At 35.0% G+C, this 19,167-nt stretch overlaps 1 protein-coding gene across 1 annotated transcript in view; it reads right to left on the bottom strand.

Moving 5' to 3' along the window:
• Positions 1-19,167, bottom strand: part of ANO3 (anoctamin 3) — a 197,734-nt gene that overhangs the window by 83,872 nt on the left and 94,695 nt on the right. The window contains exons 7-11 of the mRNA XM_081279744.1: positions 13,749-13,880; positions 11,523-11,629; positions 9,357-9,412; positions 7,020-7,141; positions 4,616-4,750 (exon numbers count right to left, since the gene is read on the bottom strand). Of these exons, the coding sequence (XP_081135870.1) occupies positions 4,616-4,750; positions 7,020-7,141; positions 9,357-9,412; positions 11,523-11,629; positions 13,749-13,880 (552 nt within the window). The remainder of the gene's footprint in view (positions 1-4,615; positions 4,751-7,019; positions 7,142-9,356; positions 9,413-11,522; positions 11,630-13,748; positions 13,881-19,167) is intronic.

Here is a 19,167-nt window from a genome sequence, read left to right as displayed (position 1 = left end):
TTTAAATAAATCTACTCTGGAGAGTTTATAAGAAGCTTAAAGACTTTAGAAAATATGTCTGTTAATGCAATTGTTAACACAAGTTTAATTGGCAATGTTTGTAGCAAGATTTGATGTTTTAAAAAGTATATATATAAAAGCAAAAAAAAAAAAAAAGAATGTGTGTGAATTTCAGTGCGGGATATACAGAACTTCAAGCCAAATAAGAACACAAGATAAGTACACCAGACAGCGGTATAATACTTTATAGTGGAAAAAGGTAGACTTAGGTCTGCTACATTGCCTAGTTCTCACCCACATCACAGGTAATGGTAATTATGTCCTCTAAGGAGAAGACACCAAGGCTCAATTTAAAAGACTTGCTCAAGTTACAGAGCTAGCAAAAGGCAATTTGAGGAGCTGACTTCACGCCTTTTTTTTTTTTTTAGTTATAGATCAATCCAGTTTTCAATCGACTTTAATATATATAAAAAGAAATGCATTTGTTTTATGTTAAAATTAATTTTTCTATCCATAATTTACTAATGGTGATGATGACAGAATCAATTTTATATATACTACTCTTAATTTTACACCTCCCATCATATTAGTAATCAGATGTCTGTAGAAAGGAAACAGATAAACCATGCATTTTAAAAACCTAAAAGAAAGAGAAGATTGTATCTCCTTGTACAAAATTACTAAATTTTAGGAATGAGAAGAATCAACATTTCTTGAAGTAATTTTCAGTAAAATGTGCTTATTATCATAATTTACCTTGTTACACAAATGCCACCATTTGTCTTGCATTGGAATCCCATCAGAATAGGTATTCAAATAGGTTTATACTACGTCATTTTGTCCACTTTCCTTACTTTTTAGACTAAAATAAGGGATTTGCGCCTATCCCAATTTGTTTGATTTTATGTAACCACTAGAGGGAGGGACAGGTCCCTATCATGAGTGGTTTTTAGCTTCTTTTGCAGGGCTTGACACACCACCACTGGAGTTGTGGCTTACTTTGGTTTTAGATTTGTTGCTGTATATGAATCTATCAATAGCTGATCCCAAAGAATAATTACTACCTTTAAGATAGTGAAATCAAGGAGCAATATGTCTGATCGGGGGTGAATATTGGGGTCCACGCTCTCCAGGAGCCTGATGCTTCCTGTGACTCAGCTAACATGACAAAGCACAGAATACGAAATTTCTGCTCGATTTGTACATTTTTGGAAAAGAGTATAAAAATAGGTATGAGAAAGAAGAGTGTGGCAGCATGGATAAAGCATTGACTTTAAAGTCAAATATAATCATCAGGGAAATCCAAGTTAAACCACAGTGAGTTTACCTTATTCCTACTAGAATTGTTCTTATATTTATTCTTTTTTTTTTTTGGAGGTTGCTTGTTGGGAATCAAATGTAGGCTTTTGTGCATGCTGGGCAAGCAGTGTACCACTGAGCTACACCTCCTGCCTAGATTGCTATTAAATTTTTTTAATTACACGAAAAATAAATGTTGGTAAGGATGTGGAGAAACTGAATCCCTTGTACACTGTAGGAATATAAAAGGATGCACTGCTATGGAGGCAGTGTTGATGTCCCTCAGAAGGTTAAAAACAGAGTTACATGTGATCCATCCATCCTTCCCACTTCTAGAAACATTTGCAAAAGAAATGAATTCAGGATTTTGAAGAGCTATGGTGCTTCCATATTCATTACAGCACTATTAAAAATTCCAAAGAGACAGAAATAAACCTAATTTATATTATTTTATCAGTGGATGAAGAAAATATGACATATAAGTACAGTGGAATATTATTTAGCTGTATAAAAGGAAAGGAAATTCTGTCTTATAGGACAAAATGGATCAACCTTGAGGACATAATGCTAAGTGAAATGAAACACTCACAGAAGGAAACACACTGCATGATGCCACTTATATGGAGCATCTAAAAGAGTCAAACATACAAAAAGGAAGAGTATATTTGTGATTTGCCAGGGGTGTTGGGGGAAAGGAGGAGGGAGCCTGTGCTCAATGTGTATAAAATTTCAGTTACACAGGATGAGTAAGTTTTAGATATCTTCTGTACAGAATTGCACATAAACTGCCTTGTGTGGTTAAAATTTTGTTAAGAGAGTAGATTTCACATTAAATGTTCTCACCATGTTGTTTTAAGTATCAGTCATAGGCTTGAAACTTAACTGTGCCCTTCATGGACATATTTCCCTGACCAAATCACCTACTTCCCTGAGGTGCATTTGTCTTGACACAAGGCTAGTATCTGACTGGGATACTAGTTATAGGATTTTGATATTCTACCTGGCATATCCTAGGTGGCTCATAAAAGGAAGAACCCCTTATTGCTAAGGTTAGCCTCAGGAGAGGGCTTGAGGATTTCTTTCGGAAGCAAAAGCTTTCGTAAGACTGGTAAATGCTGAGGGCCACATAAGTTTTTAGATAAATTCTGACGCTAATGAAGCAGGAATGGACTAGAAAATTGGGATTTCTACTCTCTGACCTGTCCTGAAACTCAGGTCCCTAAGATGCATGTCACAAGTACCTGCTTGTTGACTCTTAAAATCCTGTAAAATGTTCTCACCCGGGCACAAAAATGAATATATTTGGCTTTGTAAAGCAAGTGTGCACATGTATGGATACACACAGTGATCTAAAACTGATTGTTATTTGCTCCCACAAATAACTACAGGGCAATTAAGAAATATAACTTCAATTTAGTTGTCATATCTGGTAGGATCATAATAAGTAGTCCCACACCTGCAGCTTTTCAACATTTTGCTACCCTGAACTAAAGCGAAGGAGAGAGAGAGAGAGAGAGAGAGAGAGAGAGAGAGAGAGAGAGAGAGAGAGAGCTTCATAAAATAATATGAACATGAATCAACACAAAATAAAACCTAGCCCCCCCCCCACCCCCACCATGAAAACACCTACGACTCAACCACGTCTGCCACCTTGAATGGAAAATTTCAGCCCCGAAATGTTGAAAGTCAAGATATTCAGTGCTGCGTATCTTGGTTGAGAATAGAAAGTCTGACAGGATCTTAATTATAGTGTGACAGGAGTAGCAGTAATATAATACCATAGAGTGCAGAATAAAAGATTTTTCTAGCACCTTTTAAAACACTTCTTGTATCAAAGGTTAAGGCATACTTATTTCATACAAAAGAAGCCTAATTTACTCCTTTGGTACATAGATCAATAGGAACACTAAATCTATTCCTTTCATTCCTTTGGATCATTTTCAGCTTCCTGGGGGTGGAAGGAAAAGTCTATATTTCATGGCAAAACTTTGTGGATATGTTCTACGGGAACCAACTGGAGCAGCAGCGAGGGAAGAGTCTTCTTCCATGTTTGTTAATTCATTGTAAAAGAGGGTTTTACCTTTTAAGATAATGTAACTCACACTATCTCCCCTGAGTCTCATCAGCACTCAGGGGAAAGCCCAATAGGGGAAGAGTAAAGGGGGATATTCACAGAGGGCAGAAGTTTGTTCTTGAACATGCCACTTTCCACAGGAAGAATGATTTACAAAACTCTGAAGCTCATGAGCAGAAGTTATCTCTTTGTTTGCATGCTTATTATCACGTGGCTTCATAAAGAACAAAAAGGGGACTCTGGGACATCAAATCAAGTAACTTGGTTACTGAACAGGATTCCACTCTAGGACAAGAAAGAAAAATTGTTTTTAGGCAATATGGTTCCACATAGGCAAATACAAACATGTGCATATCACATTTTTTAAAGGGAATTCAGGGAAACTAACTTTTAGGATCTTCTGAAGAATGTCACACTAACAGCTATCCTGATTACTGCTGGGTAGGAAGGCTATGGTGAAATACGCACCGAACAGAAGAACAAAGTGTTGAGCTTTAAAAGAGAGGGGAGAGCTTCTTTATGTTTTAATATAAAGTTGAATTTGATAATATCCTTGTGATATATATTAAACAGAACACGCTGCCAAGAGGATTCTTTAATCCTAATGTGACTCGTGTCTCTGGTGAGTAATAATTTAGTATTTCTAGGAATAATGTATTCCTATTTCTAAATCTTGAGTCACTTCGGATTGAACAAAAGAATCTCCTTTCTGATGTTATGTTTCACTTCTGTCAAATCCTGTTTTGCTACTATTTTTAGAATGGTATGTGGGATATACTTGAAAGTGAAATCTGGCATCAAGATTAGCAGTCTTGGAACTTACCTAAGAGAAATTTATTTAAAAAGCATATCAAAATGATCTTTTTATCATGCTTTTCTCCTATTAAAAAAAACTGGCATGGTGGCACATGCTGGTTAATACCAACTGCTTGGGAGACTGAGGCAAGAGGATTATAAGCTGAGGCCAGCCTGGCAACTTAACTTTAAGCCTGACTCAAATAACAAATACAAATAGCTGGGGATGTGTAGCTCAGTGGTTGATTATCCTTGGCTTGCAGGTGAAAGGCTCTGGGCTTAATCCCCAGTACTAAGAAAACAAATACTCAATAGAAACAGACAAACAAGCAAAGTAAATATTAAAATGTAATATTATCATTGTTTTTTTCTGTTAAGCATTATCCTTAAGTTTTTGTCCACTCAGAAGACAGGCCAACACCTTTTATAAATCTCTTTACAGCTTACCTTACTTGACTTTCATTCATTGTAACCAATCCATAGAAGAACACACACAAGCCAACCACTGCTGCAGGAATCAGCATGCCAGTGTACCACCCCAGCCAAGCAAAGTACAGCCCAATCTTCTCACCGAAGTACAGCCTGCACGAGAAAGCACATCATTAGCTCGAGTTAAGGTGTCCTAAATGACCTTACAAATACTGATGTCACAACTAATCAGAAGAATTTCAGATGGAAACTTGAGGCTAGCAGCTCAATTCCCCTTCAGTTCCATCTGAGGTATCTAACAATCCTGTTCCTTAATGAATCTTATAATGGTGATGTCATTTACTTTTAAACACTATAGGGGCAATGATAGTGGAGATTTTATCAAGTGTATCTATTTCTGTGCCAAATTTCTTAATATGCTATTAGGACTTTCTATATTACAATTCTTTCTTTGTTCTCCCAGGAGCATCCTGTTAAGTCTCTACATCACAGATCTAAGCTAAATCATATTGCATTATGGGCAAATTAGAAAAATCTCTCCTCTCAGTGGATGCTGACAGGCTAGACTTCCATCCCAATCTGTATTCTCAGTCAGTATCCTTATGCTGAACATGATCTACATCATTATGTCATCTCCTCCCCAACAAAACTCAACTCTGCAGTTTCCAAAGAGCACAGCAATGACCTTAGCTGATGTTGTTCCCCATTTGTGGAAGACTTAAACAACCATCAACTTCTTCCCTGTCAACCTGCACTGGTCCTTCACTTAATATTGCTTCTTCCAGGAAGCCTTCCCTGAACTCCCTCTCTAACCTTTATTTAGAGGTCCCTGCTCTTGTTTCTACAGACCTTTATTCATGCTTCAGTGTCCTAAGCATATAACACCTTAAAGCAACTACTTGCCAATCCTCAGTTTCCTTCCTCTCTATGAGTCTCTAGGCTACTGTAAGCCTGTATGTTGCTTCACTAGTAGCCATCATAGAAAGAGTGAAAGAAGCTAAGAGAATGAGTGCATTTTATTGTCTTCAGCTGATGAGCATAGCTTCTATGAGAACAGCAAATGAACAAGGAGTTTGCAATACATACTCAGCTGTTATTTCTCCAATTGGTCTACTTGCAACATTCACTGTCATACAGTTGATAAAGTTCTGGTACAAACAGTAAAAATTTTCTAACTTCTCTCCTACTGTTAGGTTCCCCATCTTCTAAAGATTGTTACTTTTTACTTAACACACAGGTTATTCCAGCTTTAGATTTGGTTGTTTGTTTGATTTGGCACTGGGGATTGAAATGCAGGTGTGCTTTACCACAGAGCTACACTCTCAGATCCGTTCCCCAACCTCCTTTTTAATTTTGAGATGGGGTCTAGCTAAGTTAATGAGTCTGACTTTGAACTTACTATCCTCCTGCCTTCACCTCCGGAGTCACTAGGATTCCAGGTGAGCAAACTACCATACTTGGATATAATTCTAAAGATTGTATTTCAAGTTTATAACAGTAAGCCACTAGAACATACTTCCTGGAATAGAGGAAATGATACATTTTTGTTGAAAGGTAAATATAGTGGGACCTCCATATACTTGGGTTCTACTTTCAAGAATTCAATCAACCATAGATGAAAATGCATCTTGGCCTAAATAGTTGTGTCTGCTTTGAATACGAACAGACTATTTTCTTTCCATTATTCCCTAAACAAGGAACTATAATGTATATGACATTTACATCATCCTGGGTATTTGAAACTACCCAGAGATGACTTGAGTGTACAGGAGGACTTGTATAGGTTATATGCAAATGCTACACAAATTTATATATGGGATTTGAGCACCCATGGATTATGGCATTTGAAGAGGAGTCCTGGAATCAGCCCCCTGTGAGCTCCGAGGGGCCACTAGATATGCATAGATGCCACATTGGTCATTTTCCTTTCTACTCTCAGATCATTTTTTTTTTTTGCTTCTTTTTGTTTTGAGTTTTCATAGTGTGGTGAATTACCCAGGCTCCCTGTCAGTAATTTCTGGTTTAGCTGGGTCAGGAGAAACTAGAAGACTTGAAGGTAAAAAAAAGGAGATAATCCAGGATCTTTTCTTCTTCTTGGTGTTCTCAGGGCTGTGTGCTGTGGCTGTGCCCAGGTACTGGACTCTATTAATGCACTTCTTCCCTCATCCATGGGATGTTAGTAATTTTCTACTCTTCCTAATCCCTTCTTGACTTAAAAGCCCTGCTTGATTTCTCAATTCTCCCATCCCATGTAACTATGTCCCTGAATTTATTTCCTGCCACTGAAAATCATAGAGGGGTTTCTTTTTCTAGATTGCATCCTCACTGATAACAGGTGACAAGGTAGGTACAAGAAGCAATTCTAAGAAAATGGCAATGGAAGGACACAATTTGCTTTCCATTGTCAGTTCATTTGCAGAACCTGATTAAGTCCAGAGGCTGGTGCTTGTACCACATTCCCCAGCGTGCCCAGCGCTCATATAACAGATGTCTTCTATTCTGAGGTCCATGGGTTTTGATGGGTAGGCTACTCTTATAAGCTCCCTGAAACAGATAAAATAATACACATTGGTGTCCATTCTCTTGGTGACATTTGAAATAAGAGCTATTTATTTCCTTAGCAACCTATTGAAAGTTTGAGATTAGAAATAAGTTTATCAGTGGAATGATGTTGTAGATGACTCCTTCACTGGAAATAATCTCCTAGTTACTTAAATACAATTTCTTCAATTACTTCAGTTACTACATTTTTAAAAACAATTTTGATCTATTTTGCTTAAGTAAATAGAATTCAGGTTTTACTGTTGGAACCCAAGCTCTTTTAATAAATACAATATCCATCAATGAGAGAAATTGTTGTAATATTTAGTTCAGAAATTAAGAGTATTATTCCACTTTAAGAAGTGCCCTAGTGCCAGAAAAGGTTACTCCAGTTCACAGGGTATTATCCTGATTTGAGAAGTGATCCATTTCAAGAAAAGTTTTCTTACACTTACAGATACTAAGGAATCAAATAAGTGCTCATTTGAAAAGGATGAGGCCTTAATCATATTTTTAAACTGTAGAATATTCAAATCTTATTTTGGATAAGATATTACAAAAATTAAAATATTAAAAAAATCCTTAAATCTTCTCTCAAAAATCTGTCAGGTAGTTTGCATATGATCAAATATTCCCAACCAGAGCTATTAGTTCCTATGTAGATAGAGGATACTTCGAATTGTGGCTGGTAAGTGCCCCGAAATTGTAATAAGGATGTCACCTTTAAAAAAATAGACTATTAACTAGGGAAGAGTGGAAGTGAAACTGAAGTACAGCCAGAGATGTCTTCTCTCAGGAAGCCTAGGCATTTAAAGCCAAAATATCGGAAGCCAAAGAAATGGAAGTAAAGATCTAGGTTCTCCATATGGAGCATTTGCTGGAAAAAGTTGATTTGCTTGTGAGAAATGTACAGACTGCCCTCAGATTGGGTAGGAAAAGGACACTGAACCAAAATCTCAACTGTCTTTCAATAACTACTGATAATTCTCCCCAAATCCATGACTTTCCCAGCCTTAGTGATCAGAGCATAGATTCCTGAGCTTTAGACATTAAACTTTAGCATACCAATTACAACATTGGTTTGAGTTTGTTCCATAACCTCAATCAATTATACTGTTATGGTTTGACAGTATTTTAGCCAGACTCCTTCCAATATGTGTGTGTGTGTGTGTGTGTGTGTGTGTGTGTGTGTGTGTATGCCCTGTGTGAAGTGGTGTAGATCCCAATATGTGTATATAATTTTTTAAAATAAATGGTAGTTGAAGCTCAAGAAAGTTAAGATCAAAAGCACAGTTTTCATAGTTTTGAACCCAAGAAACCAAAACTCAGCTGCTTTATATTAATTATGAAATACCTCCTTATATAGTAAAATAGAAATGACAATAGCTAATAATATGTTTGTGTGTTTCATGCACCCAGCCCTATATCTATATTATCCTATTTTTCTGACAATAACATTCAAGGGGTATATAGTATTATTATTCCATTTTTAGAAGTAAAGTAGCAGTGCTCAGAAAATTTAAATACCATGTCACAGGCCAACCCCATAGTCACATGTGCCCACTATAGCTTGAAGCAGACATTAGCATTATATCATTAGAATGTAATAATAATAATAATAATAATAATAGGAAGATCAATAGAGTAGACAAGTTGATTAGTGTGAGAGAGGAGGGAAGGGAAAGGGGGCATTGTTACATATTATTATAATTGCCAATTTAAAAATAAATAAATAAAATATTTTAAACGCCCCTCCCCCCAAAAAAAAGATGAGGGGTGTAATAATATGTCCAGGAACAAGTAGATAATGGTCTGGAGGATTGTGGTGTAGGCTTGTTTTAGATTTCAGATATCCTCAAGAACTAAGCATGCACTAGGAACCTGCCCTGTGTGGGGTGGTGTAGATCTCAAGTTGGATCAAGAATGGACTCTCTGCTACTACAGAAGTCAATGGTTAGCATATCTGGCATGAGTGTCCTCTCTAAGTCTGGGTTTCCTCAAAGGAGGTAACTACAGAAGACATTTGGAGCAGAGGAGCCAGCATATACCCCCAAGATCATACTGGGATCTCAGAAGGCCCAGGTCCACAGTGACTGAACTCTGCTGGGATGAGCAGCCAAACTCAAATGGAGAGCAACGGTATGGAGCAATAAGCAGGAAAACTTTTCTCTCTTTCTTTCTTTCCTTTTTGTATATGGAAATTATCTTTCAAAATTACCTCATGTGGGGGAAATGCTGCTATATATGAGCCATTGTTTATAAGTTTGCGGATACCTGGAAAGAAAATAAAAAAAAATAATACTTGAGTCAGTTTCATAGAGACTTCCTTCTGGAGCACATACTGCATGTGGGACAAGGAATTAATTGAAAATGTAAAATAACCCTAATGACCTCCATAGCCCGTACATCTGTGGGTACAATATGATTGTGAGAGAGAGCAACACTACACTTAGTTGTGTCCTTTAGTAAATGTAAATGTACAAGAGGCCAACATATGGCTTTACCTTGTCATCTCATAACATTTGAGGAGCTTTGGTACCCAGTTATTTGGGATCATTTGAGCCAGGAACAACATTTTTCCCCTTCAAATAACAAAGCTTGATCAGAAACAAAGGAATTTTACACTCCTAAAGCAATCTCAAAAGTTATTTTATTGAGAGGTCTGTCCTTGTTTAACTCTAAGCCAAAGCGACATGAATAACAACATAAGACACTCAAAATCTTCCTATCTCCCTGAGGGTGCAGTGTAGTAGACACTCACATAGAAGTCCTGGTGGGAACAAACACTGGGAAATCTTTCTAGACAGCAATTTTTGTTGCAATATTGTTTATATTAATTAAGAATTAGAAAGAATTGTACATATAAAATGAAGGAATCCTTTATCACTTTACAACTATATTAGGTATTCAGTAAGTAATTATGATTTGATAAAGTCTTATTATAGAATATTGTATAGCTCTTTAAAGTTTTCAAACAGTACTGAAGGACTTGAGGAAATATTCATAATGGTAATTTTTAACAGAATGACAAATTCTGAACAATGTATTCTTGTAATTTTCATATAGTTCAAATTTGTGACAGTGAAAAGAGTAATTAGGAAATTTTTAAATTTTAAATTCTCCTGTGTGTACTGTATTTTCTACATTTTAGTCACTTAAAATGTCATATTTATTCTTAAAATTGACATAAGCACATAGCAGTATTATGTAGTCACTTTCTCGTTTCATATTCTGGATTTCTCTTATTTTTATTTCTTTGGAACATTTATGACTGATTTTTATTGTTTTTCATATGGTTTTGATGTCTAAGGTATTATTTTGGCTGCTCCATCATAAAAAAAATAATGCTAATCAGAAGAGAAGCAGAATCTGAACATTCCTCTTTAAAACGCTGGCAAACCAGGAACACAATTCACATTTCTTATGTGGAACTCCACTTTAATGCAAATCAATAGAGCTGGTACACATTTCAAAGACTGCCAATTTTTAATTTCAAGAATTTTAGGATATTTGACCTCTTCAATGTTAGGTTTCAGCCTTACAAGTAAAAGGCCAGCTTGTTTGTTTCTTTTTTTTCCCTCTGTCTATGCAAAATCTGTAATTCTATTTATTTTTTTTTCTGGGGGAGATGCTCTCAATTTTCTTTTGTATTATACAGGTTATAGCAAACTGCTAAATAGTCAAACAAAGCAGAAATGTAGATAGTTAAAATTATTTGATAGTCTGTCTTTCAGAGATAATCTCTATGAGTTTCTTACATATTTTTCTAAGCCTTCCTTTCTTTCTATGTATGTGTATTTAGGAAATAGAATTACATTAGACCTACAGTTTGGTAATCTCGTTTTTTAAAAAAAATCACTTAATACATTGCACATATCTTTCAAGGTCAATAAATAGAAAACTCAACTAATTTATATGAGCAGAGTCTCTTTCATACACATTTTATAATATTAGTGTGTACTAGATGCTTGGTAATTTTGTGCTAAGGGAGAATAATCCTCATAATTTTTTAATAGATTGATTAAGTGGATGCAGTTATTCCTTAGTGTGGAAATTTTAAGTCTGTTTTAGTCGTCTTCTATTCATGATGAACCACTTTCTACATATATTTTCATTCAAAAGTCTAATTATTTACTTTGGGTTATATTTCAAGAAATAAAATTTCTCTTCTAAAGTATTTGCACATTTTGATACAGTTAGCCAAATGTTCTCAAAAAAACTTATTTGAAAGTCTGCAAAATAGAAAGTTTATAGAATTTGTGTTCAATTTGCTATACACTCACATTTAACGAATAATGACAAAGTTTCAATTTTTGAAAAATAAACAATAGTTCTGGGTATAATTAAAATCTACTTTCTCTATGATTGCAAATAATGTTCTTACCCACTTTTGATATTCCACTTTCATATCTGGTACGCTCCAACATGTGATAGACTATCCGGCTTCGCGTAGCATTGCTGAAGAAGGTGTCCTTACTGTTTATGATGAAGCTGTTAAGATGAGGGAATTGGTTTTAATATTCAGAGAAGAGCACAGAATCCAGCCACAGTTAGTTCCTAAATAATCACCCATCTGTTTTCTCCATTAAAGCTAATCATATGAAATATAGTAACTCAGAAGAGAAGTCATTCTCTTAAAAAAATAAATTGACAGAGGAAAGAAACACACATACGAATACAGAGAATTATAAAATGTTTACTTAAGTATTTTTTTAAGTTTATGAGGAAGTCTAGGTACCAAATATTTCTCTTTTAGCATGGAATAAGAAGAAAAATGATTGTCTACTGGCTCACATAAATTTTTTACTACCTTAAGAAATTTAATTCCAAATAGATGCATTAAAAATGGAAATGGTCCCCCTGCCACATTTTGCAATCTAGCTATCTTATCTTCAAGACTTTGCAAAGATCCATACATAATATTTTTTTTTCTGTTTCATTCCTTGTATTGTCCCTTTTTGGAAAGAGAAGCAAGGTGACCATGCAAATGTCTATGATGTAAAGTGCAAAAGAGGATCCTAAGAAAGAGGAAAGATCTGTTTCAACATCTACTTTATCATAATCTGGGAGTCTCAAAAAAATAAAAATAAAAAACAGAGTGTAATGGGTCTCACTCAACTTCTGACACTTCCCCTCTCCAGTTGCTTTATCTCTGTGAATGATGGACTACCATTTCGTCAGGCACTTCGTCTGAATATTATGTCTGCTATAATCCTTGCTTTGTCTTCACCCTCAACATTCAAATAATTGCCACAGAAATTAATTTATCTAACTGATCTACCTCTCCAGCTTTGGCACTACCCCACTTATTCTGGGTGGCATTATGAGAAGAATGTCCTCATAACTAGACAATCAACTTCCCCCCTTCCTTTTATATACTTTAAAGAAAGCATAACTCTGATCCTCTACTTTTAGCCTGTCAGGAGCTTTCCATTATGAGCATAATTAAAGTTCTCATTTCCCTCCATGGATCTCTATGCTTGTATTACAACCTATAACTCAAGTCTTATTTCTTACAGTTCTGGCTTCTTGTATCTGATCATCTGTTAAATTGTTCAGTTTATCATCACTGTCAAATTGTTTGCTTCTTTTCCTCTGGATTTTGCTCTGTCATCAACATTTTTTCTTCTTCTCTCCTCCTTACTCCCTTGTTTTTAAATCAGTTGTAAAGGGCTGTTTCCTTCGAAAAGGTTTCCAAGAGCCTTTCCTCTTAATGTCTATTTAATTTTTTGTGTCTTTCGTAGTATTGATTTACACTTAATATGTACATTTGTCTATTTTATTAGATTATGAGTTCTTTACAGTTTCTATGTTTTATCTGTATTGGGATGCACCAAATTCAGGATCTTGTTAATTACAGGTAGCAGAAGAAATATCCTCCATTCTGATGATTTTCTCACTTATAGACTGATGAAGCATTTCTGAAGGAATATTTCTTAAGCAGGTAAATTTCTATTTTCCTGGATTTACATTATGGAGGAATAAAACAGATTTTAAAAACTAACATATAAATAACAAAATTACATGTAAGGTGCATGAAGAAAGATGAAACAGGAGAATGGCATAGAGAATAGGGGCCCAGAGGCAGAGTGTTCAGAGAAGGTCTTCTGAGGTGGTAATGTTGAGTGGGAGCAGAATAATAAGAGGGAAAATGCCATGCAGAGGTCTGGGGGCAGAGCATGTCAGGCAATGAGAACATCAAGAATAAAAGTTCTGGCTTGGGATGATACACCAGTAGCTGATTCATTGAACCAAGGCTTTCATGACTGGATTAAGTAAATGTGGAAAATGCAGAGTTGAAGTCAGAGTGTTGGGAAGGAACTGCAGCATCTGCATCCACAGGCAGATGATAAGAAAGACATTTGAATTTTATTACAAGTTCAATGGGAGGCCATGGGCATGGGAGATTAAGTAAGGCCTCTCTGTGATCTGATGGATGCTTTTCAAAGATCAGTCTGGTTTCTTGAGTTTGCAAAGAAAGAGCAGAATTTTTTTTTTAGCTGACCCCATTTGGTTAACAATAACAATGGTCACAGGAATTTTTATTCTATAAACAAATCACAGATAATGAAAGACGCAAAAGCAGGTGACAGAAGAGACAGGAACTCACTGGTGAATCCGTGCTCTGCTAAAGGGGCCAGTGTAGCAGTCTGACTCCTCAAGGTCTGGAAAAGCTGACTTGTCAAGAACCATTGGATTTTGGGACATCCACTTTTTTATTCTTTTAAAATAATTTTGCAACCTGAAAGAAAGTTACATCATAGAACCAGGTTAGGTGGTATTCCATAGCCATGCCAACCTTCCATGATAATTTCCTCAAGTACTAAAGCATGAATTCTAAAAAGATAGGTGCACGCACGTACACACACACACACACACACACACACACACACACACACACTTCTTTTTCAACACAGAAGAAATAAATAGCAAAACAAGCCAAGTCCTGTTTTACTTTAAATTCTTTCAGAGCAATTATGTATCCTCATGAACAAAAACCTTGTGGAAAATATTTCAGAACCACTATAAATATGATGGTAGACAAGAGTATAAAAAAGTATCACGATATATTTATTAAAACTGTATGTTATCATCTATCCAATCTATCTATAGACTACTTCCTAATTCTTAAAAAAAAAAAGAAACAGCAATATGCGTGTTCAAAGTGAAGACTAAATAAATAAATGGCTCTGACACACTTCTTTATTAGTACTGGGGGCTACTACTGCAGTAGAAATGGAAACGATGTTGAAGTCCCAAAAAACTGGGTTAAAACAGATCTCTGCATTGTATTAGCTGTGTGAATTTGTGCAAGTTGTTAAACTACTTCTTGCCTCAGTTTCCTCATTCATAAAGTCAAAATAATATTGACTTTGTTGGAAAGTTGCTATTTGGTGCTTTAATTTAAACCTGATCACTAACAACAAGGAAGACTGGGGTATAGAGCCTTTGCAATAATTTTTAGATTTTAGTGGGCATATGAAGGACCCAAATATTTTAGTAAAATGCATATATTGGCCAGGCATGGTAGCTCACACTTGTAATCCCAGCAGCTCAGGATATCCAGGCAGGAGGATTTTGAGTTCAAAGCCAGCTTCACAACTTAGTGAGGCCCTAAGCAGCTCCTTGAAACCCTGTTTCTAAATGAAAAAGGGATGAGGATGTGGCTCAGTGGTTAAGTGCCCCTGGGTTCAATCTCCACCACCATGGTATCAAAATGAAAAAAAAAATTAAGAAAAGGAAGAAGGAGGAGAAGAAAAATAATGCAGATATTGACTCAGTAAGGCATGGGGCCTGAGTTTCTGCATTTCTAGGTAGCTCCTAGGGAATATTCATGCTTCTATCTATTATGCATATTTTATATATGAATTGAGTATAGACACCAGGCATGTACTACATTAAATACTGTTTCAGGAAATTCTGACATCAGGACACTTTGGCCCCAACTGTAAAAGACAATTGACCTGTGTGCTCTATTTATACTGATTAGAATCATATTTGTTTTACTGAGAAGAGAGAGAGAGAGATTGATTCCAGAGTTGATTCTGAAAAACTGCATTCTAAGTTACTATTATAACAGCTATGTTCACTAAAAAAATGTAATATTTACACACTATGAAGTTCTGCTGGGCGATTTTTGGCATCTACTGCAACAGCAAGTGGAAGAATTAGGACAAAATATGTTCCCAGACAAGTACAACATATTTCAATATTTGTTTAGCTGACTTTGTTTGACCTTCAAAAAATATTAGGACAGCAGTGGGCAGGCAGTCAATATGTATCTTAAGACTTATTTCATTCAATTCTATTATGGAAAAATTATCATACAAAAATTGAAATAAGAATCAAATCCTGCTACAGAGTTCTGGATGTAAAAATCTTGATATTTTCTTTGCCAAGTTATATTATCAAATAGCTGCTGGTTATTTTTGGTTTTGGAGGGATCACAGCATCTCTTTCTAATCTAAAATAAATAATAATAAAATGAACAACAATAATAATAATAAATAAATAATCAATCCGTGTAGGAGGTGGTCACTTTGCTGCTTCTCATTACAAAGAAAGCATCCAAGTTAATTTATCCCCATATTCCAGAGGCCAGCACACAGACATGTAGAATATATTAAGTAGATTATAAAATGATTGATCCAGCTTTTTAAGTACAGCACTCCACTTATGTACAAAATGTCAAAATACAGTATAATATTATGAATATCTAAAAAGAACAAATTGAAAAAAAGAAAAGGCAATGTACGTCCACAAAGCACTAATTTAAAAAAAACTATATGTAAATAGCAGAAAGATCAGTAAGGTAGAAAGGAGGGAACAGGGATAGAGAGAAAGGAAAATGTGGAAGTCCTGAAGATGGAATTAGAGAAAATTATATTCTATGGTTTTATAATTAAGGCAAAATGAATCCTGTTGTCATGTATAACTAAAAAGAACCAACAAAAAATCTGAATAAAACCAGTGGAATAGGAATAAAATATGAATGCTCTAGTGCTGAATTTTCCAGTCTTTGAAATTGAACTACACATTTCCAGTCTGAGATTCAGGTTCCTTAGCTCTAAGGAGAAGAAGTAATTCCATCTGCCCTATTTTAGAAAAATGGCCAGGAGAATCAGATAAAAGGAAATATTCCAACTGTACTTGGAAACTATTGTTGTGTCATGGCACCCAAGAACCTTCTGTTTCAGATGAAATGACAAAGTAGAAACAAAGGTGAAAAATTTTAAAATAAACCAAGTAAAAGAGTGTCCAAATTTTCACTTATTCTGCTAATATAAAACAAACAATATTATCAATTTAGGCTTTTCACACATATTTCCTGATGTGATGGTAAATGCATTCTGACCTGAATTTGAATACTAGGATACAGGGATCTTGTTCATCCTTTAAACAAAGGAATATTTTGAGAATTAAAGGGACAATGTCTGATGCCACCAGGCATACCTCATTGTTTGCATCCAATAAATATTATGCTAATAATAGTGAAAAGAATATTGCCACTACTATTTCTATTGTTGCAACTGCCACACTGTACTCCAATATTATCTAATACATTTGGATTTGCAAATGCAAGATTTCATGGTATAATGTGAAGATGACTTCTAATAGAGCTTCAAAGTCCTTTGCTAAAATCAGGGAAAAGCTGAGAATTCTATGGAAATTGAATATAAATCTGGATTAAAAGGTCAAAACAACTTAGTCAAATCACAAACTCTGCCAAAGCAGCAGAGAGCTGAGGAGGGCAGTGTGGATGGGGGTGGAGAGCAAGTCATTTATTTTCCTAGATCTGCGAAACTGGCTACTCTTTGTTCTGACTCCCTTGCAGGTCATTTTGAAGTTGCTTTTATATTTGAATGTGGAAATGCTTTGTAAATTAAAAGTAAATTGCAGCAATAATAAAACTATGGTTATTTCCTTTCAACCTTCCCTGAGAAATGATGATCTTCAAAAGCTGGATAATTGCCTGTTTATTTATCCCCTAGTGTTTGCTGTTCAAAATTAACAATAAACAAAACATCTTTCACTTCAAGAAAGAAAAAGCACAAGTAAAACTAACTGAGCATATTTGATTTTAATTTCTCACTTTGCAATATGTTTATAGTTTTATGATCTTATATCAATAATGAAGACACACATGTACACACACACTATTCTTAAATTCTCTTCTTCAAAGATCATTTTTAAAAAATAGGAACCAGTCAATTCCTTAATTGAACATATAAGCTCAGAAAAAAATAACATGATATTTTTTCTATTTAAAATGTTATATATACATAAATATAAATATATATAATATAAATGTTTTATAAACTCTTTCATAAAGAGTTTATTTATTTATTTATTTATTCCCTGCTCCTCCCTATTTGCATTCATGAAACCAAAAAACAAAGGAAACTATTAGTAATAAGCAAAATGTAAAGGGACAGATTATAGTTAAGGTTCTGATAATCACTTGGAAAATTTGAAAACCAAATTTTAATTTTATGGAGTAAACAGAAAATATTGAAAGACTAAACATTTTGAAATAGATGATACAGTTGTTTTTCTGGTTTGCTTGAAAACAGAAAAAGAAATATTTTTATACAAATATGGTGTTTCTTTAGTATTTAATATACATATATTTAGAATATATTCTAAACACAAATTTAAAAATGAAAGTAATAGCTTTATATAGACTTTTTGGAGATTTTAATAAGAGGATTTATTTTTCTGCAAGTCTTTGAAAGAAAAACGCCTGTTCAACAGAAAACCCAGTAACTGTGTAGTCACAAAGTCTCACTAACTCCATGGTAGCTGACTAAAGGGGACCAAAATAAAGAGACTTTATCAACCATCCAATATTGGACAGACATATACATAGCAGAGAAAAGAAAAAATGCAGTTATAAATTTATGTATTGTAAGATTTCAGTGACTTTGACTTTATTATGTAAGTATGACTTTGGAAATTTGCTACATAGACCAGGACCAATATCTACAGAAGAATTAACAAGGGTTCATTCTAACTCAGAGCACTAACCTGGCAGAAATATATGACTTGGTTAAGAACCATCATTAATTATTTAATAATTCATTGTACTAATTTCTGTGATAATTATTCTAACTTCAAGATTTTCTTTTCCATGATTTACTTTCTTGTCATTAAATCCTATCAAACCTAAATTCAATGCTTAAAGGAGCCAATATTCTCCTATAAAGGTTTATAAAGTTTGAAGTTATATTAAGTGATTTTCTTTGGGAAAGGAACTAGATTTATTGAATCCTTTCCTTAAATGGTCTCTTATTCATACTGTGGGTTTTACAGCTTTTGTATAATCTGAATTGTTATCCCCTACAACATTTGTCAATGGAACTCATTTTACCACATTCTTGTATTTTGTCTTTGCAAATTGAATCTTCTGCAATGAGCAGGAAAACAGCCAAGTGTATAAAGCCTTTTGTTTAAGTGTTCATTAAAGGAAGCTCATTTCCTCCAGTGAAATAGTGCCAAGGTGACTCAGGTTAAAGAATTTCTCCTGTTTTAGAATTGTGGCTTGTTTAATTCCTTTCCACAGTTACCCTTTACTACAACAGGTGAATAGCTGAGGCTTTAGATGAAGCTTTTTCTTGAAAAGAAGCTCATTTTTTTTTAAGAGAGAGTGAGAGAGGAGAGAGAGAGAGAGAGAGAGAGAGAGAGAGAGAGAATTTTTAATATTTATTTTTTTAGTTCTCGGCAGACACAACATCTTTGTTGGTATGTGGTGCTGAGGATCGAACCCGGGCCGCAGGCATGCAAGGCGAGCGCGGTACCGCTTGAGCCACATCCCCAGCCCCAAGAAGCTCATTTTTAATCCTAGCATAAGACAGGTAAATTAAGGTGGCAGAATTTAATTAGGTTTATAATGCAAAAAATACTTTATGACCTTAGTAAACCACTGCATTACTTTGGATTCTAGTGCTTCTGATAATTTCACTGAATGTCCCTGCAAATCTTTGGTAGGTAGATTGTTCTATTTCTCTAGTGAGTCATCATTTATTCAT

The sequence above is a fragment of the Spermophilus citellus genome (genome assembly GCF_964194105.1).
Source record: "Spermophilus citellus genome assembly, chromosome: 2".
NCBI lineage: Eukaryota > Metazoa > Chordata > Mammalia > Rodentia > Sciuridae > Spermophilus > Spermophilus citellus.
This window is presented reverse-complemented; position numbering and strand designations above follow the sequence as displayed.